At 42.0% G+C, this 27,507-nt stretch overlaps 1 protein-coding gene across 5 annotated transcripts in view; it reads left to right on the top strand.

Annotated features, from left to right (window-relative positions):
- Positions 1 to 27,507, top strand: part of enox1 (ecto-NOX disulfide-thiol exchanger 1) — an 88,579-nt gene that overhangs the window by 44,681 nt on the left and 16,391 nt on the right. For 4 of the 5 annotated variants that reach the window (XM_008402274.3, XM_008402275.3, XM_081599718.1 and 1 more), the window contains exons 2-7: positions 14,013 to 14,143; positions 14,246 to 14,383; positions 20,126 to 20,293; positions 20,491 to 20,697; positions 21,033 to 21,266; positions 26,093 to 26,305. In XM_008402274.3, coding sequence (XP_008400496.1) covers positions 14,134 to 14,143; positions 14,246 to 14,383; positions 20,126 to 20,293; positions 20,491 to 20,697; positions 21,033 to 21,266; positions 26,093 to 26,305 — 970 coding nt within the window. In that variant the 5' untranslated portion in view covers positions 14,013 to 14,133. The remainder of the gene's footprint in view (positions 1 to 14,012; positions 14,144 to 14,245; positions 14,384 to 20,125; positions 20,294 to 20,490; positions 20,698 to 21,032; positions 21,267 to 26,092; positions 26,306 to 27,507) is intronic. The other variant, XM_008402277.3, reaches the window with a different exon arrangement.

Raw genomic sequence — 27,507 nt, 5'->3', positions numbered from 1 at the left:
AACACACATACCATCCAGTAAATAACTAAAAGACTCCTGGTTTTACATTAATGGCTCTTCTACCTTTAATTACCACGTGTTTATCAGTATTATTAGCCAGGCTAACAGATTAGATAGGCAGGACTCTCCATGGATTATGACATTTGCAGACGACGTTGTGATCTGACTGAATATCTCAACTATATAACCAAACACTGCAAAGTCGCTTGGTCAAACAGAAAAGATCATTTAAAGTGATGAAACGGTAAAGCAGAGGCCACCAATCTAAAGCTTTATTGTGAAAAATAAACATGTCAGTCAGTTTCATCCCCAGTTTTCACTGCATGAGGTAATCTTTGGAAAAGCAGGTTTATATTTGGTAAAAATTTATGTTTTATGATTAGGGAATAAATCTTAATGGCAGGCAACCTGATTATCATTAAACTGGTAATGAAATAAATAAAAAGGAGTTTTTTATTTCTCATATTTATTTGGTCACCTGTCTAAAATAGTGACCTAAGATGGGGTTTTTTGTAAATGTAATTTTGGAAAAAAAAAATCTATGTATATAACACTAACTCTTTCTTTCTAAAATGTATTTTAGGCAAAAATGTGACTTTTATAGAAAAACAAATCGACTTTGAACATTTTATTTTTTTTACTAAGTTGACCATTTGACACCGTTTGTGACAGTGTCAAATGGTCACTGTCACAAACAGTGTAAGTTGTAGTGCTGTAGCACAACTTACAGCGATATATGGATAAAATCTGTCCAGTCCATATCATTTAGTGCTTTCAGAGGCTGGACGCCCTCTCTCTCCGTTTCAAACGGACTCAGTCTGTCCTCAGTCTGTCCTCAGCCTGCAGGTTCACCGAGTTGAGTTTGGACATAAATCTCATGTGTTGCTTTGCTTTCACATCATGGATGCTCCTTTGCAGTCCAAATCTGGCCAGCGCTTTGCTTTTGTCCACCAGAAAAACGTAAATATTCACAGGCAGGATTTATTTGCTCATTCTGTGTGTGTGTGCCAGTGAGTGAGCGATGCTAATTGGTCCGTCCTGCAGAGCCCGGCCTGTCAGCGACAGAAGGGAAGGTGTTTAAAATGCAGAGAGCAGTCACGGCTGGAGGAATTCTAGCTACAACCCCTCCACCTTCCCCACAAGCACCTCCTCCTCCTCTCAGTCTTTTCGCTGCTCCATCTTCCCCCCCTCCCTCCTCTGTCTTCCCCTCTGAAGCATTTACCTTGTCTTCTCTCTTTCTCCTCTCCCCTGTTTGTCATTTCGGTTTCCCTCTCGCTTCTTCCTCTAACACCATCTGGTCATTTTCTGTGACTCAGTGCTGTGGCCTGCAGGAGGCTCTGCCACACACACACACACACACACACACACACACACACACACGCTCGCAGACCTGTGACATTTAAAATCCACTGCCCTAGAGATGTGTGTCAGCGTGTGATACTGGGCATGTTGTGCAGACATTCTAAACACTTCTGAAATCTAGCCTGTCATCTCTTCACAGCCGCCGCTGCAGGTCGCTCCAGGGCCCTCTAGTGGCTGGAAGTAATTATGACGTTAGCGTTGAACAATGAGCACACAAAATATTTTATTGGCTTACAGAAAAAGTATAAAAACATAACACAAAATAATAAAACCCAGTCGTTTACTTGACTTGTGCTAGTAAAAATAAAAATCCTGGTCTGTCTTTTTGGCTGCGTTTCTTAGGAAATCATGCAGTGTAACAAGCTAAATGTATTCGCTATGTTAGCCTGACTTTTTAACTCTTGCATGGTTTAGTAGCTTGTTTAATGGCAGCGAAAAATGGCCATTTGTTCATTATTTTCCTCACATCATGGTCAAAGGAGTAGTTCTGATTTTTTTAAGTGAGTTTTTTAAGGAGAAATTGAAGCCTAGCTTAATCTGACTAGTTTACTAGTTAGTCTGACTAGTAAGCTACTTAGCTACTTACTATTCGCTAGCTACTAAGATAGTAAATAGCTTACAAGCCAGTCGGTAGGCTAATTAGCAAGTAAGCTAGTCAGCATACCAGCTAACTAGGCTAACTAGCTTCCTCTGTGGATTACCACTTAGGCTAGCCAGCCTAACTAGCCACTTCTCTGGCCCTAAGTGGATTAAATGGATTCGAAACACAACCCAACAGAAGCCGCTAGCCAGCCTAACTACATTACTAGTTCTTATGCTAACTAGTAATCCAGATAGGCTAACTAGCTAGTTACTCAGCTTTTTGAGGTTATAAACAGCTTAAATATTGTATTTAAACTACTTAAGGTGCCTAAAACATCTCAAAGTGTAAATGTTTCTGTTTATGTGATGAGCTCCACACATCCTGGAGTTGCGCCACTCAAACATAAGTTGAAGTTATTAAAATCTATTCAGTTATAATAATTGTCACTTTACCATATTTTTTTTTAAATCAACAATGTTCACACTTTTCTGACTTCCAGATCTTTTATAATGTTAGTAAAGGTGCTTTTGCTTAAGCAAATACTACCAAACTATCATGAGAAGATTATATTTTATCATTCCTTAAAATAAGGCGGAATGCAAACCTAAAGCAGACGAAAAATCTCCATCCATAGGTGTTACTTTTTGTCAGCCCTGTGCCGTCATTGGCCTCAGTCAGGTCAGTTTCACAAGTTTTCTCTTTTTGCAGAGCTGGCACTTATTGTGACCCCCCACAGCCCTCCTCCTCCTCTCGCTGCGTCTCTGGCCCTAAGTGGATTAAATGGATTCGAAACACGAGCCAACAGAAGCCGCAGCCACACTAAGAGCATTGCCTGAATTATAAGCAATCCACGGCGGATTGATTTCGCAGAGTAAAGAGCCGGAGCGCTGTAACCGAAACGCATGGAGCGTTCTCGGTAATGTGGCTCTGTCACGTTGACCCAAAAAGGCCCATTATCAGTCTGCTGAGAGAGGTTCATCTAATATGCAGCACAGTTTGTGAAAGCTAATGGTGACACCTTTGGAAGAGCGTGACTATTTTCTGGTTGTAAACTGGTCTTACTGGGGGGGGATTCTCACCTAACTGGTTGATTTGTGCTTTGATACTTGGTTGACTGGGCCAGAAAAGTGAAGTTTACACTGTATCATTTGCTTTACAAACTGTTCTCTGCTTGAAAGGATCCCCGGCTGAGTCATTTCCTCTGGCAAAGTGAAAATCTTCCTATCTCAGAGGAAAAACCAGGTTTATGATGTTCTTTTTACCAAGAACTAACTTTGTGTTGTGAAAAAAAAGGACTTGAAGCAGTGTCTTTCTACTTCATGCTCATTTTCAGGGATGCACCAATCCACTTCTTTCACTACCGATATCGATACTGATATCGATACCGATATCTGAGGCGTAGCATCGGCCGATGCTGAAAAACAGAGATGAATTTACTGAAAATGTTTCTTTTTTTAAAAACACTGACATAAATGTATTGAATTACTAATTTATTTGATAACTCGGCACCAGTACATCACATTTAAATACACTAATAGCTTCTCAAGTTTGGTCAAACATGGAAAAACAACTTCCATTTGTTCAATCAGTGCAAATTAAGAGTAGAACAGCTGCTGGAAAATAAATGATAAGGAAACTGACAAAAACAACAGATTGACTATTTGGTCAACATGTAAACAATAAACTGCAACAAATCGTCTTTCAGGTGGTTCAGAAAGTGGAATTAGGAATTTTAAATGTTAAATAATAAAGCATGATGTCGCCCAGAGCTCAAAGCATAGAATTAGACTGACTAGATCTGCCCTTATGGATCAGAAACAGGATCTAGTAATCTAGAATTTGTTTTGGTATCGGGATCGATACAGATATTAATATCAGTTCGCTGCATCTCTACTTGTGTTCACCCGGGCAGTTAAAACCTAATTATTGTTACAGATCAGTTTCCTGCATTAACAACACTCATAACCGAGTGATTACATCACTGACCTCTGACCTCAAATGAATCTGTCTTATAAGAGCCGATGTCCTAGAAGTGTTTAACTGGCAGAGCTGGGAAATAAATTCAGGAGCATTATAACGAGAGTTTTTGACATAATTGTTTTTAACGAGGCACAAAACTCATAATGAGAAACTTTCCAGTTTTAATGAGTTATAAAACTAAATCATAGTTGGTTATTATGACTTTTGTGTCTAATTAAAACCAAAATATGTTCTCATTTAAATAGGAAAGGTCATTACAGTAAACTGGCAACCCATCTCAGGATGCTCGGAGGTCCTGTACGCATGGAGTCGAGCGCGGTAAGGTTCTGTAAACGATAGAGAAAAAATGTGCGTCAACAGATATGCAGCAGAAGCACAGTCGTTTGCTTTCAGTTTTACTCCATTCTGACCAAAAGTATTACTATTTCCATAGACATGACATGCTCCATATGCTTCCATATACCTTTACTTAAACTCAATATAAACATCAATCTCTGAGGAAACACACTCATAAAGACAATCCTCATGTTAGCATTTCTACTTCCAACAACTTATTTTAGATCTATAACAAACAGTTGGCATGTAATGAACTTTCACTGCTTCTGGAAGCTACACATTAGTCTCTCTGACTTCCACTGGTAACGGCGTTTTCCACAGCTGCTGCGTCGTAGACATGCTAATGGCTAACAGAAGACGCTAAAAATATCCCTTTTGTTACCACACAGGCAGTTTTTTATTCTAATAATGGTAACATTACAAACGTACCACCAGAACTACAACGAGTGACCAAAGGACAGCTTGGACCAAAATTAGGCTACAATGGAGTTGATGTCAGCAGGTAAATATGGCGGTACATACGTTAAATGGTTAAAGCGTTCTGCTGTATGAGCTTTTAAACAACTTTATAACAAGAGATGAAGGGTGTTTTCACTGCTGATAGTCTGGTAGCTCTTGATTGAGGACCAAAATTGCTAAATTAGTTATATTTTCAGCTGGCACAGTTTGTGTCCAAACTAATTGAAAAACCTGTTCAGCCTCCTCGCCTGTGGTGGCGCTGCACCAAGAACTGCTGAAGGAAAATACAAGAAAACCTCAGAAGAAGAAACTGAGTGCAACTTTTCTTCTTCACAAAATGTAAACAAAAATGGAGTGCCGTCGGATTGTTGGATTTCTCTTTGTCGTTGGTGAAAGGCCATTAGCCATTTCTCCTGCCATTAGTCATTCCTCCATGACTCCCACGTTTGTTTTGGTTGTATTTACCCAGAATGCCCTGTGCTTTAGTCCGCTTCCTGCTTTTAGAGCGGTCTGCGGTCCGCTTGGCATCGACATCTGAATCGCAACATACTTCACATCAACCAAACCGAGACGTTGGGTTTTAGGTTCACTTCTTTGACATTACAGTTCGATTGCAAGTTCACACCTCGCCAAGCGGACCGGAGTTTTATTAAAGTGGACTAATCAGGACTGGTGTGAATGCACCCGTAGAGTTTGACTGCGATAAAGAAACACAAAGAGTTTTGCTATCTGTTCTCTATGAGTTTAGCCAGTGATTATATGACTGAAAATAAGTATTTTGTTCCAACATATCCGCCGCTTCCCTATTGCATGAGCTGGAAACGGCTGATTTTAGACAAACCATAATCATAAGTCTGATTGCAGGAAATAACTACACAGGAAAGAGATGATGAAGATGTATTGGGTTTAATTTCCACTGCAGATTTTAGTCTCTGACATTACAGCCGTCAACATCACAGCCACCGTTTTAACAGATGCGTTTCCTGACTAGTTCTTCAGGTCGTTTGCTGAAACCATCTACATTCTGTTTATAGAAAGAAAACCGCTGCCGCCATCTTTCCTTTTCACTGGTGCCCATTAGCATGTTAAATGCAAAATGCTCCCCTTCTTTTCTGCGATCGTTACAGGGCCGGAGCCTGGCCTGTTTCCCTGCTCGGTGATTTGATTGGACCTGATTGGATTTGCTGCCTCGGCCGCAGCCCCGTCTCCCTGCCGCTTTCTCTCCGTCTCTGTAGTTAATGGAGCCTTTCTAAAGGCTTTATTAGAAGTAATTTGCTGCAGCGAGTGCTGACTGATATCTGGGCCGTGACCCTGTCTCTCGGCTGAAGGGTAAAGAGGGAGTCCCAGTCGCAGTGGAGATGGCAGGCCCTGCACTCTGTCCATAGATTAGAGTTTCTGCCCTCCATGCAGAATGCATTGAAGAGCTCTCAGGAGCGGACGGCGACGGACCGGGAGATGACAGTGATTACTAACAGAGATGTGTTCGGATGGGATTGACCCATCAAGTGAAATTCTCATACAGACAAGAGTGACTAAAATGGTTATTCCTTTAGTACAGGCATCTCTTTGGTGAATGTTTGGGACTAGGGACTAAGTTTTAAAAATGCAAGTATTATGTAAAATCCGCTTTTCATTTTTGAGATTTTCATTATGTTATTGCCTCATCAAAAACATACCTGGATGAGAAATCATTTAATCTCCCATGGCAACCATTCCGCTGTGCAAAACGCCTGGGTGGACCGAAAGAGCCACGATCGAAAGCTGCTACATTTTCCGAGCTTCCCCCTCACAGAGCAGCTCTTTCCCCACTCAGCTCCTTCAGACTAGCCAGCAGCAATTAGCAAACATCTGCTGGAACTGAGCATCTGCTGAGCTCATTATAGGAGCTACTGCTCAGTGCAACGCTGGTAAAAACGTTGTTAAAGGGTTAATAGAGGACCCATGTTGTGATGACTTCCTGTAGGCGGAGTTTCAGAAAGAGCAGGAGTTTCTTAAAGAGACAGAGGCCCAATTTCAAGGCGTTATATTAAAAGTCATACTTCTTTTAAGTCATTTTTGATATATATAAATAGGATTTCTATAACTGAAGCTAACATAGTTACTTGATTGTGCACTATGTGCCTTGAAAACAAGTCGCACTGTCCCTTTAAGCAAACCCAATGCACATATAGGCCTGACACAATACATTTATCTGGACGGCAAATTGTCCCAGAAGTTTTTGCGATAAGCGATATTATTGTTGTTTTCAAACTCTATATTTATAATTGCATAATAATAATAATAATAGTAATAACACTATTACTGGACGAGTAAAACACAACCAAAAACAATAAATAAAACAGAAATAAAACCCACACACCCGAAACCATAAATAAAATGTATAATGAAGACGATGTAAACAACAAAATATTAATCATCAGAATGCAAATTATTGAGCAATTATTTAATTAATAATCGCTCAATAATGCGATTATTTGATTAATTGCGACAGGCACATTGCATTTTCTTACCTGAAATGAAACATCAAGCTAAACTCAATGACAGCCTCAGAGTTACAGATGGGAACTATTGTTCTCTTTACACACATGGTCTTTCACACTGCAGTAGTAAAAATAGAAACTGATTGATGTTCTTAAAATTGACTTTATTTTGATTGTAGCTCAGCACATCTAGAATACACCCCCATTTAATTCTATAGATTTCCTGTCAGTGCTTTTAGGAAACTGGCAGAAGACTTACTTTTAGCTCATAAAACGTTGATGAGGCTTTATCAGATTATTTTTTAACAGTGACATGCAGTGAAGTTCAAATTCATATTTAGAAGGGATTAAACATGCAAATATAATTTAAGCTGGAACTTGAACTAGAAACCTGTTTCTGATGCTGGAGCGATGGAAGGAGTAGCTGTGAACCGTAATTCAGATACTTTGCTGTGTCAAATTGAATGTTTTGAGAATGTTGTGTGGAGGAACGTGTTTGAGCGTAATGCTTAAACAGCCGGTGTCGGTATCTAATAATCTGTCAGTAATCTGCTGAGCGGGGGAACGGTCCTGGAAACGGACACAGTCTTTAGAAATCTTCAGCGGGGACTGCTGAACATTTTTGATTCAGATGGAATTTGTGGAACATATTTTTAAAAACTGGAACAACATGTGTCTAAAAGAAGCAAAGAAGCATGCCATTTTATTCAGATTTATGGCTCAGTTTTTGAAAGATGGACATCCTGAGACTGATCAGGAGCACATGTGTCAGAAAGCACAGAGCTACTGCAAAATCCTCAGCTGCCTGTAAAACCTTTCCTGATGCAAACGGTCCCCAGATTAATATTAAAGCTGCATTTATCGTCACTAAGTTCATTCTGCAAAGGCAGAAGCAGAACATAAAATATGAAATGTTTTCCCAGGTTAAAAGTTAAATAATTTACCTGTGAACTAGCTAGTTGCAATAGATAGCCAGTTACAGTGGAAGACTTTTTTCAGTTGGAAAAAGTAAAATAAGTTGCTAGTGGAACTAGCCAGTAAGCAGCTAATGCTAACTAGCTATTTCCACGTTTTAAGTAAAAAGAGTTGCCAGTGAAACCAGGTAGTAAGCAGCTTAGGCTAACTTGTTAGCTAGCAGCCCATGCTAACTTGCTAGTTCCACTGATATTTCACTAAAAACAAGATTTTCTCCACATATTATAATTAAAATAAGTTGCTAGTGGAACTTGCTAGCAAGCAAGCAGCGGCTTACTAGCTAGTTCCACTAGCAACTTATCTCACTTATAACTAGATGTATTTTATATTTCCCATGTTATAAGTGAAATAATCTGCCAGTGGAACTAGCTAGTTAGAAGCACGCGCTTGCTAGCTGCGCAGCATCAACTTGCTATTTGAAGCACTAATAGCCAGAATAAATATGCTAAGCGGATGTGATGTTGACATCAATATTATGTATTCTGTTCTTAATAAATATTTGAGATCCTCAAATTACAGAAATTTTAAAACCTACCTCCAGATTTCCAAAAACACCCAGATTTCTTACCTTTCTGGAATTCAGCAATCCAAAGCTGTCTGCTTTTATGCTGCTTGAGCCCAACTGAGAATAAGTATGTATGCAAATATGATTGTGCATCTCTGACTGTGTGTCTGAGTATTATTTTGACAGAGCACCTCCTGCTGTTGCTTTGTGTGAATGATTCAGAGATCAACTGAGCTCATAAATAATTTAGAGGACATGCGTTCGGCTGTGAATATTTCATAGTGTGTGAAAGTGAGCAGAAACGCTCGGATTGTCGTTTGGCATCGGCCGGTCTGCTCTCAGAAGAAAAAAAATGAGAGAGAGAGAGTGTAGACAGGGGAAAATTATAGCAACCGCTTCCCTTTTTTTTGTCATTTTTAGTTCGAGAACAACCTGTGGCACTTTAGTCTCTTATGCTAAAGCAGCTTTCACAAGCCCACAGCATTTTATACAAAAAAAGTTTCTTTACCGGAAAACACATGATCAGAAGTGTGGCTAAAGCTGATGAAATGTTGGACAAAGCTTTCAGATTTTGTCCAGGCACCATGTTGGTTCCCTGACAAATGGACTAAAGTTGGTATTTATTCAGTTTCCTTTAGAGGTCGGTGTCTGGATTGTTTGATTAGGGCAATAAAAGTTAGTGGTTTGATCTGGGAACTAAGTGTAAGGTTCTTTTGAGTAGCAGAAAAACATTTTCTGTTGGTTGCTGTATTGCAATTCTAAATAATTGACGTTTGAAGTTTTAAATCAAATCAGTGTTTTCTAGATTGTAAATAGCAATGATTTGTGCTAAAGTATCCAAGTTTGTTACTTACTTCCCTAAATACTTTATGCTGCATTGCAGATAGAAGCTAAAAACCCAGAACAGTGGAATAAAATAACTTTACTTCGTCCAGTTAACTTTCCTGTTGATCATTGGCGCTCCTCTAGCTGGAGATTTTTTATCTCCACCAAATCAGTGTTTTCTATTTTTTATCAGTTATTATTAATGAAGAAATAAAATCGGTGTAAATTTGTTCATAATATTAACTAAGGGAGCATTCCCACCAGCCTTGTTTAGTTCACTTTAATTGAACTCCAGTTTGTTTGCCTAAAAAAATCCGGTTCGTTTGGGAACGTGTGAATGCTCAATCAAACCAAAAAAGCTAATTCTACATTCTTAGTTTGGTTGTGGTTCAAACGCATATGTGGATGCAAATGTACCAGATACCGCTCCAAAAACAGGAAGCAGACTATACCGCAGGGCATTCTGGGTAAATACAACCGAAACAAACGCACGTGACCAGCGCTAGCGGGAGAAACGGCTCGTGGTCTTTTACCAAAGACTAAAGTGAAATCCTACATCCGCTAAAATCTGACGCTTCTCCACTTTTGGTTACATTTAATAAAGAAGGAAGTTGAGTTCAGTATCTTCGTCTGAGGTTATAGTGTCGCTTCTTTCAGTGGTTCTCAGTGCAGCGCCTCCACAGGCGAGGAGGGGAATAGCATTTTTAAATGAATTGTGCAATCTGAAAGAAAACAGCAGCAGCTGAAAATGGATCAAATGTTGCTATTTTGGTCTCCAATCAAACCAAGTCTACCAAACTATCTGGTGAGGAAACACCAGATAGCCCCCAAAAAGACGGTTGTTTTTGAGGCGATTCATTTAACGTCTTTAACAACTACAGTGTTTGTTTCTACACTCCTATTAGTACACAAGGCAGTCGTCAACTCTGCTATGGTGCATTACATCCTCAAACACACACACGCACCTATTCCCCTGGGGAGAAAATCAGGCAGATTTGACAGGACGGGCTGATATGAACAAGTAAGCAGCAGGATAAAGAAGCAGTTCCCGCAGACAGAACGTCGCTCCAGGTGTTTGAGTCTGTGTAGATTTTAAATAAGTGCCTGCTGCAGCCCATTAAACATGCGATCCTTACCTGGATTAGGTGTGTGTTTGTGTGTGTAGATGTGTTTGTCAAATTGATGTGTAACTCGCAGTGAGGAGAGGGAGCGATGTTAGCAGCTCTGCTGTTTGTCAGGCTTGCAGAAGCCCTGCCTCCTCTAGTCTGGGTTTCTCTCTCAGCTGATGGAAAATCAAATTGAATCTCATCTTTCTTCCCCTATCAGCCAGTCAACATGTCAGTGAGTTTTGTTGTGTGGGACCTTGCTTGAATTTTTTTCCCACTTTGTGCCCTTTTATTTATTTTTTTTATTTATTTTTTTATCGCGCTAAATGTCGTCTTGATGTGAAAGTGGCTGGCATTTGCATTTTGGCTCCAGTAAAACGTGACATTTCGTAAGAGAAATCCCTTTTTAAACGATCAGCATTGTTTTTTCCTGGCAGGATTATTATAGTTAATAACACTAGTTATAGTAAAAATGAGGATACCAATAATGGTAAAACTAGTGAGATAGTAGCTGTATTTTTTAATGTGTGTTAGGCTTATGACATAAATGTCATAAATACATATTTGAGCAAGGTTGTAAAAACGTCCATTGCTACTATGAATAAAAAATGACCCATCATGACGGCTACTTTGGGCCTCTGGAGGTTTTCCTTTTAACGATTTATTAAAATTATAATAAAGTTTGTCAAAACTTAAATTCACAGAAGAAAGTAGATGCATTTGATCAACACAAAAAAACTCCAGTCAGTCCATCTCACATAATCATTTAAATGACAAAATACCCGTCTCTGTTGGCAACACAACGTCCCCTCAGTTCTGCGTAGGCAGATCAGAAGCAGGTTATATTTCCGTTGTTGTGTCTCATACAGGCTCTTTGTCCGTCCTGACAGCAGTACTGACATTCTCCTCATCACTTCTTGTCCATAAAAAAAAATAAATAAACGTTGAAATTTCTGAGCTCGAAAAGTCAAAATCTTCACAAAAGTTTTGCCCAAAATTTCTCAGACAAAAATGTGGGACTTTTGACGCTCAGAAATGTCCAACTGTTTTCTTGAAAATTTGAGACATTTTCTTTCGGCAGAAATTTATGTTTTTATTTCAGTCTGCAGAGGCCCTGATACTCCATTATAAATCACAGCTACATTTCGTGTTATATTGTGAGAAAACCCTGCTGTGCTTTCACTTCCTGTTGCTTGCGTCATCACATTTTCACACTGTAATACAGAGTACACAGCTGCAGTACGTAGAATGCACCCTGCAGACAATACTAGGATCCACTGCACTGGCACATCATCAGTAAGTTCTCATCCGAAACAGCGGAGCATCATCATGTCACTCCAGAGTGAAGTATTTGATTGGCTGACTCTTCTCTGCTGATGGGCATCACCATCTCCGCCTACAGCTGCAGCAGACAGTTTGGTTCCATTCCATATTTTTTCCTCTCAGTAATCAGATTCATAATCGAGAGAAAGGTCTACATCAAGGACGGTCTCCGTGCGAGTCCAGCTGCGAGCGTCCCTGAACTACACGTCACGGCGTGTAGTCATTAATAAAAACTCGTCGATATGATTGTGTCTCAATTAAAAGGGGATGTGGCGAGAGGCCCGGCTGGTTTCCCGGTGTCAGAAGTGAAAAATGAAGATTGCTGCACAGTGTGGTCTGACAGACATTGACAGAGAGAGACGGAGGTTAGGGAGAGAGAGAGAGAGGGAGGAAGGGAGATGTGCGCCGCATACCAAACACCCGCCGCTTCATTGTTGCACTGAGACACGTCGAAGTTTCGCTGTTCTCCTAATTAAAAGCGCTGATTAACCCTGCCTAGTGTGGTGTTAGGGTTACCATGCTTCAGCCCTCGAGATCTGCCAACTCTCATTTCTCCATCAACTACGACAAGGCGTCCAGGTCCTGGACATGGTATGATGCTCTTAGTTTGAAGTTTTGGGGATCATCAACTTTTTTTTTTGCCAAATGTGACGCAGACCTTTACGATCAGTTTGGTTTCCAGAACATATTTGCAGACAAAGGGTCTGTTTTTATCTTAAATGCAACATATATTTGTACAGTTGTGACTTATTTACAGCTGAGTGTGTTGTTCTTTGAGGAAATGACCTTTTTTGAAGCCACAAATAGGCCTTAATTGCTTAGTAAACGATCAATCGATTAGCTAAATGTATTCGATTATGATACTTAATTACTGAATCATTACTAAATGATTAATAACTCAGTAAACAATTAATCTATTAATCATAATGGATTAACAAATTACTAAACAGTTGATTAACTGCTTAGTAAAATATTAACTGATTGTTTAGTAAGTTATTAATCGTTTGGTAAATATCATTTTCCGCACTATTAAGGCGCACCGGATTATAAGGCGCGCCTTCAATGAATGGCCTATTTTAAAACTATTTTCATATATAAGACGCATAGAATAGAAGCTACAGCGGAGGCTGGAGTTACGTTATGCATCCACTAGATGGAGCTGCACTAAACAATGTCAACAAAACAGTCCGACTCCGGTTGGCGAGGAGAGCCTTCTGCAACTGGGCCGGGGCGTGGCCGGGGCGTGGCCGGACGATGGTGACCCTTCTGCGTTCACGCACAGCATGTTCGTGGAGAACGTGGTGCTAAAAGACCTGCAGACGACCTGATTATCAGGTTCGTAGGTAGATAGGTCAGTCAAACTTTATTAACAAACCAGCGTTCTGACAACTATCCCAGCATGCACCACGCGCTTCTTCTTCTACGGGCGAAAATTAAGTCGGCGGCTACTTACCGTAGTTGTTAGACCTGATGTGGCTTAATATTGGTCCATATATAAGGCGCACTGTCGGCTTTTGAGGAAATTGAAGGTTTTTAGGTGCGCCTTATAGTGCGGAAAATACGGTAATCAATTATTTGACGATTGTTTGAATAAGTTGTTAATTTGATTAACCGTTCCAGCTCAGCTAGCATGCATCCTGCATGGCTTCTGTCATCGATGCCCTTCTGGCTCAGCTAATGAGGTTGTTTCATGTTTTCCATCGGATCCTGTGCGGTTCGCCCGGCGCAGCGCTCTCAGGTGGGTGACTACAGCGGTGCCAGCCCACAAACGGCCCACATAAAACGGCCCGGGCCTGCGTTTGTTTGCGTGTGCACACCAGTGAGTGCTGGCGACGCTTAAGGACGAGAAGATTAAAAACCGATGTTTGGCCGTTGTCGGTGCGCACGGATCAGGAGTGTGTGTGTGTGTGTGTGTGTGTGTGTGTGTGTGTGTGTGCGTGTGCGGCTTTTATTGCTGGAAACACAGCTGGGAATTGCAACCGTGTCTAAAAAAAAATCCACTAATGTAGATTCCTACTGAGTTTTTTTTTCCTTCGATGACTTTGTCCCTATTTTTCCTTGTTTTCTGTCTCGCACAGGTAAACCGTGAAAGCGGATCAGACCAAACTAGCCGACACGTCCGCTGATCCATGGCTCCGTCTGTCTCACAGGCAATCTGATGACAGGACTTCAGACGACGACGACAAAGGACGACCTGCTATGGCCAGTGGTAAATAATGAAAAGCTGAAACTGCCTGACAAAACTTTGAGCAAATCAAGGTTGGTGATTTTCGGGATGAAAGATTGTCTGTTTCCGACAAATTTGTTCCAGCAGCTGATGGTCCAGGTAACCTTGGAGCTGAGCAGAACCCCCTGAGCATCCCCATTGCTGATCATGGAGCCTGGGCCACAGCCATGAACAACCTGGGCATCATGCCTGTGGGCATCAGCGGGCAGCAGCTGGTTTCAGGTACTGCCTTCTCGCTACGTGAAGTCTTTCATGTCATTGTGTTGAGGATTATGTCTTTATCTCTGGCTACATGTGAAGATGCCTTTTTCTCCTGTTTGATGGTCCTTTTCCCTGCCTGCGCAGAGACAATAAAAGCATACACTTTAAATCTGAGCACATTTAATTAAAAATGTAAATCCTACAACATCCAGAATGAGCGGCGCGGTGCTAGCATGGGCTTGTTGTCAAGATTTACACTCAAAGTAAAAAAAAAAGAAAAAGGGGTGAATAAATAGAAGGTCGAAGAAATATTATGTTCTTAGAAATGAAAATGTGAAAAGTGCGGAGATGTTTATGCTTAGCTGGGCAGCATTATGTAGAATTGACTTTGTTCAGCTTTATGTCATGTTATAATGTTGTTCCCTCAAAAACATACCTCAAGTGTTGCCTTGGCTTGTTCATGCATGTCTGAGAAATCCTTTTATCTCCATGGCAACCATTCAGGATTGCCAAAATGCCTGGGTGGACTTAGCCCCGCCTTCGAGGTGCAGCTCCTCCTCAGAGCTGCAGTTTCCAAGCTTCCACCTCACATAGCAGCTCCTCCAGACTAGCCAGCAGCAATTAGCAAACACCTGGAACTGTGCATTTCCTGAGCTCATTATAGAAAGTACTTCTTAGTGAAGCGCTGGTAAAAACATTGATAAAGGATTAATAGAGGAGCCATGTTGTGATGACTTCCTGAAGGAGGAGTTACAAAAAGAGCAGGAGCTTCTTAAAGGGACAGAGGCCCAATTTCAAGGCGTTAAATTAAGTCAAATTTCCTTTAAGTCATATTTGATATCTAGGAGGCTAACGAGACACACCGCCCTGAACATCTGGGTCTGTTTGTCCTAAAGTCTGTTTGTCCTCAACACAGGCATCCAGGCTTTGACTCCCGATATCAAGACCTTTTTGTCTGTTTTCTGTCTGAATACTGCAATTAAAGACGACTGGTGCAAAAAACAAAAAAAACAAGAATTTGTAAAATAATTATGCAAAAAACTTAGGATTGTGTTATTTTAAAAAAAGCAGCACTTCTTTTCTTTTCGATTGATTTTAAATTGCACACCAGACATGCAAAGAAGTGGTGGAACTCTCTGAAGTGAGAGATTTTGCATGTGTGTGAATTTATCTGCAGTACCAGATGTTTCCAAGCACTGCTGTCGCTCTAATGAGCTTCACTGAGCAGAACTCGCTCCAAAATAAATGTCCGGCGTTTCTCCTCTGTTGCGACGCTCCTTTCCATCTTTTCAAGATCTGCTTCCAGATATCCAGCTGTGGCACTTTTCTCGGGAATGCCGGCCTCAGGAAAAAGAAACAAAAAACAGAGCTGTGTGCATCTGGAGTTATTCAGTCCTTCAGTTTCTGTCCTTCTGTGACGCCCAAATGTTCTGTAATTCCTCATACTGAGTGTGTGAAAACTTTACAAAACACAGAGGGATTTTAACTGAACTCCAACAACACAATATTTATTCTACACACAAGTTTCTTTTAATTTCTGTATAATTGTGTGTTTGTTGCCAGAATGTTTCAGCGTGTGGACCCGGATAAGTTCTGTGGTGAAGTAAAATGCGTGATGACATCATAGTGATGGCATGACGCTCCGCTACCTTCACCTCTGGAAACGGACGTCCTCCTCCGCCACATGTGGGAACGTTTAGGGAAAATGAGACAAGCGTGACATGAAGTGAATCTGATGCAGTATGTGGAGCTTTAGCTGCGAATCACAAAAACATGTGTTGACACTTCCAGGAGAGAGACGGTCTCATGTTTACGCAGCGGTGGTGAAGGTGTCCACAGCTTTTGCCCGACTGAAATGAATACCATGAGATACAAGTGTTCTTAGTTTGGGCTGCACTTAAATCTGGATAAATATCAAATTCACGGTAAAACAGTGACGCTCTAGGGTCAAAATGAACAACAATACGCACAAACGTGAGGATTCTGAAAAGTATGTTTATTTCTGTACGTGACTGTAAGATGGAGTTTTTATTCATCTTTCTTAGTCCTGTACGTAACTGTTTGCAAACTTTTTTTTATTTGACATATTTGTTAAAACTTTCACTATGTCATAATAGTGTAATATGAGACATGATAACATGAAAAAAATCAAGCTCATCCATCACTTCCCTGTGGTTCTACTGCCATTGGCAGAAATCCATCACTCCCGGCTAGAATCAGAGCCAGGAGGAGAGTCTTAGTGCTGTCAATCACCCTTGTATACGCACTGCTCACAGCCTCCCCCTTGCTCTTTGCTATGCTACAGCTAGTTCTTCCATAACAGATCCTGCCATGATTGCTAATGCTAGTTAGCATAGCCACCGATGGCGGCGTATAAACAGTTTTAATGTAAGGTAAGTTGTTTCTCCTCCATTAGCACATTTAGCATTCTACCAAGCCTGTGAATCTATTGGTCCATTCAAGTGTGCTGTGGTGGTGCAGAGTTATCAGATACATTTGTAATTTAGTACATTTATTTCTGGGTTTGAATAAAATAAACATTTTGAGTCAATTCAGTACTGTTCGTATCGGATCGGTATTGGCCGATATCAAACCTCAGCTATCGATATCGGAGGTGGAAAAAGTGGATCGTGCGTCTCTAGTTTTAAGCAAACAAATTCTCTCACAGGAGGTTTGACGGCTCTGCCGGCATCTGGTTCTGGATATTGTTTTTATAATTGATGAATACAGGCGCTCAGGGAGCACGCAGAAAATTGTTCTGAAAATTAGCCTACAAATTGCAGATTTGGGTTTTGGTGGAATCCTACAGGAGCGTCTACTGTCTCTCACATGATTAATAGGGCTGGAGACGTGTCCAGGTCACGTTCGGATGTTTGTTTCAATTAAATATTAGACTCAGGATGACTTTAAACCTCACAGTCCGCGTCTCTGCGGCGCACTAATCGCAGTCAGATGTCTCGCTGCCAGGCTGCCGCCGCGGCTCACGTCTTTTGGCGGTTCCGCTTTAAGCCGTTTTTAAAATAATCACATTTACCGGGCTTAAACACTTATTTTTCTCCCTTCAAATCGTGTTTTTTTTTTTGGGGGGGGGGTTGCGTTTATTTGCCCCCGATTTTGGCTGTGCCTGCCTCTGTGTGTGTGTGTGTTTATTGTGCCTCTTTCTCTATCTCTTCCTGTGTTTGAGTCTCTGGCAGAGGCAGAGCCAGAGCTCGGAGCCAAACAAACGAACCTGGCTCGGCTTGATGTTTGGCTCCGAGAGAAGAGCCGGGAGCGAGAAGCGACCCCCGTGTGATTACAGTGAATGCGTGACACAGAGATGTGCAATTTACCTGTCAGGGGGTTACAGCAGAAGGCACTTTAATGAGTTTTCATAGGACCTGAAGAATCTCTTAGTGCTGCAGCGGCTCAGATTTATGCCCGATTATCTCGCCGCATGTTTTTATTTCTCTTTTTGATAAGCCTGAAGATCTCCGATATTATGCGGCTCCAATATTATTTTCCAAACGCGAAAGCATTGAGGGCCTGCAGCATTGAGGGCCTGCAGGATTGAGTTTGTTTGAATGCTAAAGAAAAAAATTCCAGATATGTTAGGAGTTACTGCGGTTATTCCTAACACATCTGTTAGAATAGCTGCTCAGAAAACAAGCCTCTCTAAGAAAAATACGGTTTAAAAGTGGCAAGATAATTCACTAGAAAAATAAATAAATAATTGCGTAAGTGTTTAAAAGAGCATGATTGTAGCTCAGAACAGTAGCACAACACATAAGTGTGAATGACAATGCCAGAGGGGCCAGTGTACAGTGCCTGTTTGGAGTGCTGGTGAAACAAAGTGTTCCCACCTGGATTTTAACCAAACCAAAATGATACGAGCCTCTTGTTGGTTGTACGCTGCCTGGTTCCAGCTGCCAACAACCCCAACTCAGGGGTGGCTAACAACCATGTAGAGAGACAACACCTTGTGGTCGTGAAAAGCTAAAAAAAACATTGCTTTTACATAACGTTGCCCCTTTAAAATTGATGTTCTCCATCCAATCTGACCGACCTTGAGCCAGTTTGCAAAAATTAAACAGTATTTCATCTTGATTTTTATCAAATTAGCATAAGTGCTAAATTCCCCTCCTCGTTAAGTCAACAGGACATTTAAAGAGCCTCAGTCTCTGTTTTCTCTCGTGTTCCGACTGTTCAGACCAGCAGCAGCAGTAAAAAAAAAAGAAAAGAAAAGAAAAGGCTTTCACTGTGAATCAGGGCTGCATTTTATCAGTTCTGTGCACAGAGAAACAAAAGAAACATTTATTTCTATTAAATTACGATTCGGGAGGCGTTCATCACGTCCTCCTGTGACAGCCCCTCTCTCGTGCGATTTGAATCACTGTGTTGGCGGCGGAGCTGCGACTCTGTGGGGCCGCCGTGCAGGAGGATTTTCTGCTGACGTTCTGTTCCTCCCGCTCCCTTGTTATTGCAGTGTGGGAGACGGGGGGAGGAGGGGGGGGGAGACGTGTGGCGCTGCACCGCCCTCCTGCAACCCCCCACCCCACCCACCACTCCAGACAGGAGAGGCATTGCTGCTGTCGCCTCTGTTTTCTCATTGTTTATCTTCCCCATTCTTCTTCACTTTCTTTGTCCTGGAGAAAAGACACCCTGTTCTTCCCTCCTTCTCCTCCATCTTTCCCGCAGGCCTATTTCAGATGATGTATTTTCATTTTTTTTTTCTTTCCACCACAGATCCAATCTGCAGCTTTCTCTTCTTCCTATCTGCTACCTCCCAGATTATAGCGAAGCTTTTTTATCTCTTTGGTTTTCCTTCCTTTGTTGTCTGACCCACTTTTGAGGCCGGGATCTTTTTATGTTTCTGATAAGTTGGAGAGCAGTTTATTAATGTACTATTTGGAGCTGTACTTTAAACAGTATTTTAGTTAAAAAAAAAAAAGAAGAAGCTTTATCAAAATCCAGCATGAGGAAAACAAGACACCAGTTTTAGGAGACCTTAAAAGTGTGATAATAATCCTATAAATTGTCATGATGACCTCAGTTCTGCATTGAGATCCTCTGAGGTCTCTGGCTTGATAAAGCTTCGACCTGCCAATTATATCTTAAAGCAGGGGTGTCCAAAGTGTGGTCTGGGGGCCATTTGTGGCCTTTGAGATGACTTTGTTAGGCCCCTGGCCACAAGTCTAGAGTGGTAAAAGAATATCTGTCCAACAGAACAATGGATGACTAAAAAAATTTTGAAATTGTTTTTCTTTTAATAACAGTCTGAAGCCCTTCTTAATGATGTACAGATTAAAATTTGGCTTATTGTTGAGAATGTAAAATAAAACTAAACAAAACAAAAATCACACTGAGCTCAACTTTCATTTAGTGAGTTTAAATGAAAAATGCCAATAGTTTAAATTTGCCGGTTTTTGGCCCCTGGACATCACTGAATTAAAGGTTACAATACGAGAAGACCATTAAATTACATTCTTCCAAACACGATTAGGCCTGAGTTTTGACTAGGCCATTCCAACATGAAGTTGGAAAGCATTAGGTGTAGAACAAAATGTCAAGCGTCTGCATTCAAAGTGAACACGTGTCAAACTTGAAGACGCGTTTTTGACGGTCGTAATGTGTTGCGATCTTGTGCAAACTCTCAAGTAAATCTTAAAAAATCATATCCGATTAAATATTGCCTTCGATTAATTTAGTGGTGTAAAACTGTTTCGTCTTGCCGATTTCAAACAGTCTGTGTTGTTTGCTGTTGTTGTTCTGCTGTCTGTCCTACAGAATCTCTGTGCATCCCGAGATTCGACCCCGGACTGGGCCTTATTGCACCAATCAACCCCATGATGGGAGGCATCAGCCTGGTCCCGCCTCCACCCATTCCCCCCGACGTGCCTGTCATCAAGGAGATCATCCACTGCAAGAGCTGCACTCTGTTCCCTCAGAACCCCAGTAAGAACCCGTCAGCCCGTTCTCTGGGGGACAGTTGTTTCTTAAAAAGGAGATCCAAAGCAGATTAAGCAATAACTACCAGAATATCGATAGACGTATCAAGTAAAGCCTAAATATCGTCTCATGAGTTGCAGATTTGTCCCAGTTTAGAAAACGATTACACTGCGGCGTAATGACGCCTGTGCTGGTGACCTCAGATCTGCCCCCTCCGTCGACGCGGGAGCGGCCCCCCGGCTGTAAGACGGTGTTTGTGGGAGGCCTGCCTGAGAACGCCACGGAGGACATCATCAGGGAGGTGTTCGACCAGTGTGGGGACATCATCGCCATCCGGAAGAGCAAGAAGAACTTCTGCCACATTCGTTTCAGCGAGGAGTTCATGATTGACAAGGCTCTATATTTGTCAGGTGAGCAAAAAGCTCATATTTTATATTTTGATTTTGTTATCAGGACTAAATAAACCCAGGTTGTACTTACTTATAGCTATTTGTGATATTTTGGTGTCGCCTGACTCCGGAGAATCCACTGTAATATTACTTCTGACTCTGTTGATCATCTGCAGTATCTCTAACTTTGTTAGGAACGTAGTCAGTCTATCAAATGTGTCTCCAGAGTCGATTAACTTCTGTTTTTCTGGCAGAAAACTTGGTGTAAGGCAGATCATGTTAGATCCCAAGAGCCTGGCGAACGGAGGACTCAACCTTTTATGAGAGTTTACCGCGCTTCGCTGTTTCTTGTTCAGGATATCGGATGCGCATCGGCTCCAGCACGGACAAGAAGGACTCCGGGAGGATCCACGTGGACTTCGCTCAGGCCAGGGACGATTTGTACGAGTGGGAGTGCAAGCAGCGCCTGCTGGCCAGGGAGGAGAGGCACCGGCGAAAAATTCACGAAGACCGCCTGCGTCCGCCGTCTCCTCCCCCCGTCGTGCACTACTCTGAGCACGAGGCGGGGCTGCTGGCAGAGAAACTAAAAGGTGGGTCACGCTAAGAGGAACGGGACCAGTGGCGGTAGATTCACAGCTAAATGTCGTCCTGCTTGGTATTAAAGGTCGAGGCAGCTCGTTTTATTTCCAGTGCGTGTGAAGGAAACGTCGTCACTGGCGATTTGCTTCAGCAAGAGTAAAATCTGGAGGCGTTCTGGATACAGTGACATTTTAGTTCAGAATCACGTAAAGCTCCTTAAAGATGACGCACAGGTTTACGTGTTTGTGTTGTATAACCTGCTGCTCAGACCACCTGCTGGGTGTAATGCCAAAGGCAGATGAATCTTTTAAGAGGCTGAACAATTATCGATCTTTGCCCCGTTTGTGGAAACGAATCGGGTTAATCTGCTTGTTAAATCATGTGAATTGCACAAAAATGACAGATTACCATCAAGTCAATGGAATGGAACTGGATTTGATTTGTATATATGTGTTTTTTGATGTTGAAGAATGAAAATCTGAACTCATCAGCCTGATTACAGGGTTCCCAAACGTTGTTTATTTCATAGGTTCACCATTTTCCAGACTCTTCCAGGTTTTTTTTTCCTTCCCCTGCACTTTGTGCGCCGTTCTTGACATTTGAGTCCTCAATATTCATCGCGAACAGATGAGAGCGGAGTTTGTGCTCTCATCTGTCGGGTCGACAAAGCGAGGAAGAAGCCGGTGCCAAAACGTGTTTCCAATTTTCAGAATGTGGCAAAGGGCCTTTTCCCTGCTCTTTTTTTTTTTTTTTTTCTCACATCTGGTTTCATATAGAATAAATTCATCTCAAAATCAGTAAGACTTGTACCTGTCAAACGAGGATTGAGGTGTTCAAGAATAAATCGATTCCTTAAAGGAAAGTTTGTAAACCGATTTTACCCGTATTTTGTTTAGGGGGGGAAAAAAGCCTTTTAACTGGAAATGACAGATTTTTTGTGTAAAACCAAGCTTATCTTGCAAGTATATCAAAAAAGTTAAAACCTTGATGTTGAGGAAAGCAAAACTAGATGGATGTGGGACAAAATGACCACTGTGTAGGTCTGGATTGGGAGTACGAATAGATGAAGGGGTCTCTTCTCTTGTTTCCTCTTTCCCCTCCATCCTGCTTCTAAATGTTTCACCTGCTTCTTCTGCACAACGGGAGGCTGCAGAAGAAACAGCGTGGGAGTGAGCTGAATGAGGAGCGGAGTGAGAAGCCGAGGATGAGCGATTGTTTGTGGGGGAGTGTGAAGGTCACCGCTCCTCCTCCGTTATGTATCCTCCGCTCGGCCGGGGCGGAAGTCCATCTTTCCCCGGAACGAGAGCGGCTGCGTATCTGCAGGGAGGAGACGACTTCTCCTCTCTGGGTTCCTGGAAAACGGGCTGGGCTGGAACCAGTTAGGTCATTTAGTTTAATTCAATCTAATTGAAAACCAATCCACTACTTATTTATTCTACAGTGATCATTAGTTTCTCCTTAAACATTGCGAACCCAGCTTTATGTGCCACCCTGTGTTGTTGTTTGACGCCATAATAAATGTAACTATAGCAGGATAATTTACTGGCTCTACTGTAGTAAGCCTCTCTGCATCTACCATATTTTCCCATACGCTAGCACACATTAATAGCAGTAATGCTAGGAAGTGAATGAAAACGTCTGGAGTTCACACCCCAGACTTCAAATGCAGAAATAGTTTTCGGTTAAAGCGCTTTTTTTCCTACAGTATCAAAGGGCAGTGTTATGTAAAGTAGATATTTTTGGCTTTATAACATTATTCCTTCATCAAAAACATTCCTAGAGTGTTGCTTTGATTCCTTAATGCATGTTTGAGAAACCCTTTAATCTCCATGGCAACCATTCAGCTGTGGAAAACGCCTGGGTGGACCTAGCCCCGCCTTCCAGGACGAAGCTCCTCGTCCGTGCTGCGGTTTCCGTGCTTCTGAGCTTCCACGTGACACAGCACCCCTCCCGCACTCAGCTCCTTCAGACTAGCCAGCAGCAATTAGCAGACACCTCGTCACAGCACATCAGCAGAGCTCATTACAGGAGCAACTTCTCAGTGCAACCCTGGTAGAAACGTTGGTAGAGGGTTAAAAGACCAGCCATGTTGTGACGACTTCTTCAAGGCGGAGTTTGTCTTTGGCTTTTCTGTGACAGAGTTTTGTCAACACTGATTGCCCATAGAATTTTGAATTTACAGCCCTGCAATAATTACTAGACAAACAGTAATTCACACTTTTACACATTTTCATATCAACCCAATGTGTCTAAATAGATATAAAATAATGGAGAATCTGAAAACACTTCAGAATCTCCTCTGTCTACTGAATACGTCTATACATCAACAACAAAACAAAAACAGGAAAATGTCGTAGAACACGTGCCAAAGCGTACTGGTCCAGACCGGTTAATGCTCATCCGCTCCAGCAGCGATGCTACAGAAGGAGAACTCTGCAGTCTGCTTGTTCCTTTTCCCATCCCTGCTATATTTAGCCATGTTGTTCTCTCTACATTATCCTTTTGTTAAAGCGACAGAGCAAATACATTGGAGAGTGTTTTCTATGGATGAAGTACTGAGTGTAGCGCTGGCAGACAACGGGGACGATTCTGCCCCAAGGACTCCCTGCAGAGAGCTGCAGCCATGAAGAACCATTACATGGTTTTAAATGACGTGTCAACCAGAAAACTCAGCAGTTTGTTGTAGTCAACGTTGTTATTTTGTGTGGACTGGTGATTGGAGCCTGTGTGTGTTGCTGGTGTTCCCAAATGACCAGCCTTAACACTCACTGAAGGAATAAACACCAGCCAGCCAGGGGGGAAACGAAGAACTTAAATCAAAAGAAAAGACCAAGCCAGCGACTTACGATTCAACGCCCAACCGTTCAGTCGGATGTCGCTCAAACACAGAGTTACCATGGCGTTCTTAAAGAGGCGGTGTTTAAAGAGCATCGATAGGGCTCAGCTGAACTGAATAACAGTCTCTTAAGTTGAATAATTAGTTAATAAAATGTGATAGAAGTTCCCAAACTTTTCCCTGCCATGCCCCCCCAAACAGCATTAGCTTTTGGCTAGCCCACAGACAATGCTACAAAATATGCAGAGAAACATTCACTTGCTTAATGTTTGTTGTCACATTTATTCTATGTTAAATGATTATTACATTTGTTTAGCATAAATACTGCCATATACCTTTTGATATTAGTTGACCATGTTTTTCTGCTTACCAGTGTTCTCCACAGCGCGGCTTCTGGAAGGTTCCTTCAGGCTTTTTCTTGACGAAAATGTTTCCATTTCGCGCTTGCCAGCCGTGCTACTTTGAGGAGCTAAGCAGTTTGATAAATTTTGCAGCCAATCAGATGAGCCTGGTGAATAACATTTCATTAAGTTATTTTAACTTATATTTTATGATAATGATTGTAAAACAGATTAGATTCTATGATAAAAATTATAATAAATAATTTTGCGCTTGCTAGCTTTGCTAGCTTGAGAGGCTAAGCAGCCTGATAAATTTGACAACCTATAAGAAACATGAGTATGGGGAATAACATTTCAATAAGTTATCTTAATTTATATTTTATGATAATGATTCAAATTTATTAAAATGAAAAATTATATTTAAAAAATTGTGAATAAAAATTTTAGATATATTTTTGGTAGTTTTTCATTTTTCCCACCACCCCTTTGAAAAACACTGTTAATAAAGCTGACACATGGCTAGTGTTGGGGGCTAGTGTTCAGAAGCAATAAATCAAACTACAAACGGCATGCAAAACAGAAATATTACCAATCATAACAGTAAAATTAAGGTTAAGATCCCCTTGTTTTCTGCTCCAGGTTTCTTTCCTGTATCTCCTGAGCAGCAGCAGCCCGCTGCTTTCATCTGTTAATATTTGCTTCTCCGTAATCTGAGCCTGTGTGCAGTTTTTTTTTTCTTCTTCTTTTTCTCCACTCCTCCCGTGCTGTAATACCTAAATAAACAAGCATGTTTTCTCTCTGAATAACCCTTTTCAATTCATTCTTCCCGTCAGACAGCAGGGGAAATAAATTTCCATTCTCCCCTCGCTCGTCCTCCGTTCAGCTGCGTCTCATTGTTGCGCGCTGTAATGTGACTGTAATCTGCTGCTGGGAATGAATGGGCCTTTATCAGAGCCACTGGAAAGTGTCTTCTTACAGGTTGTGTTGCGCTGGGTATTGAGCTCATTAAGCGCCGTCTAATTCACTCTGTTCTGCGGTCTTCAGCCGCTCTGTGGCATCCTTCAATTATTATTCAAATGGGGAGGAAGAAAGCCGGAGACTCGGCTCTCTGCAGCTGAGGCTGATTGTGGGTTAGGAAGTTGAAAAATCACCAAAATGACTTTCGGTGAGCGGCGGCGGTTCATAGAGCAGCGAGCAGCGAGGGGCTGCAGAGAGGGAATTTATCAATCACTTCCTGGGGTTGGGTTTGTTTAGCCAGGCTGAGAGTTAAACCTCTGATGAAGTAAAGCTTTAAGGAAATACTCAACATTTCATTGTTAAGAGATGTGGCACAATTTAAAAAGTATTTGAGAATGAGCATAAAGCATGACGGGTAGTGATGCATCCTGAATGTGACAGGACAATTCTAATCTGGCTCTTAGGATGATGTTTTTTTAAAATATTTTATTGCGTGAGCGAGACTTCTCCACGTGCGACTTTGATCACAACAGAAACACCACAATTGTGAAATTGTGTTGCTTAAAAATTTGCAAAAAATATCAGCAAAACACTGCTGCACACATTTATAATGGAAACGCAACCAATAAAAATGTCTCCAAAGAGGACCCCACAGTGGTCAACTTTCTAGATCCTGTTGAACTGTTCTTCGCTGTTTCCGCAGACGACAACAAGTTCTGCGAGGCCACGGCGGTGCTCTTCACCTGGATCGACCGCGGCGAGGTCAACAGGCGGACCGCCAACCACTTCTACTCCATGATCCAGTCGGCGAACAGCCACGTTCGCCGGCTGATGAGCGAGAAGGCTCTCCACGAGGAGGAGGTGGAGCGAGCCAAGGAGATCTTTAAGAACGCCCTGATGGCCATACTGACGCAATGTAAGTGAGCTTTTTAAATGCGACGCAGTCACGATGAGAGAACCTTTTCAGGCTGATGGGTGAATGAGGTAAAGCGCCGGCGAGCTGTGCAGTCATTAAGGTAAGCCAGACGGATGACGACTTCCTGTCAGTACGCTGACGAGAGCAAGAAACACGGTCCAGGAGGGATTCACTTTCATCTTGAGTTGTGAGGCGATTAGGATTTGTAAGAACTTTCAACACAGTGATATTTTGCTGTTGACTTATTGAATCCGTAGTGAAACTCCTGTCAGCTCATCTCCCTTCCCTACGGGAGCAGCGGAGATGTTCTCTGCTGCAGGGCGTGGTGCCGCAACAGATTACCGTGAAGACATTTCCAGCACCTCTGCTTTGGAGCCTGTTCTCTGTTTGATTCATTTACTCTGCGAGCATCTCGGCCCTGTCTCCATGACAACGCTCTTTCATCCGTCTCCCCATCAGGCGCGGTATCTGGAGCTCAGCGTGCTGCGGTGATGAGGGTCAGTCGCGCAGGAGTTTCAGAGGCAGCGGCGCGACGACGTCCTGACCTTTCCGCGCCCGGGCAGCGGGAAAAATCCAGAACACGGAGCCGCCAGAGACGGGCTGCATGTTCTGGAGTTTTCTGTTGTCATAGATTATCCAGCATGGAGCAAACCAAGTTCAACATCGCTTAGTCATCATCCGCTCAAAGTCCTGATTTTACTTCCATCATTTGGGAAAACTCGAAGTTCAGCTACAGAGGACCGCCAAATATTTAGTAAAGCGACACAAACCGTTTCTACGTGGCTGTGCATCTCTACAACACATGTGGCTCCAGCTGCTACTCATGTTCAGTCTTTGCTGTCTCACCTGTATTCTGATTTAAAAATCCTCTTTAGAGCATCTGCTTCCACAGTAGATTATTACATTTCCATCTGAAGAATGACAGAGATGAAATTATATAATCAAGACTTGTCTGAGTCTAGACCCAGCTTCATTAGCATCGTTAGCAGCTAACGGTTAGCCACATGTAGCATTCTCACAGTTCTTTCCGTCATTATTTCTAATATTACCCGAAATTCTGGTGCAAAGGTGATTGAGAAGTTGTGAAGCCTTCTTCGAGGGCTTTTGTACCAAAATGTTAGCCAGCTTAGCAAATATCGCGAGTAGCACTTCCCGTGAAGTACTGAGCTACACGATGCTCATCTTAGACGTCGGGTCCTGTT

This window comes from Poecilia reticulata, chromosome 2 (assembly GCF_904066995.2).
Source record: "Poecilia reticulata chromosome 2, P_reticulata-male-v2, whole genome shotgun sequence".
Taxonomy (NCBI): Eukaryota; Metazoa; Chordata; class Actinopteri; order Cyprinodontiformes; family Poeciliidae; genus Poecilia; species Poecilia reticulata.
The sequence above is the reverse complement of the archived record's forward strand: the minus strand, read 5'-3'. Positions and strand labels throughout refer to the sequence as shown.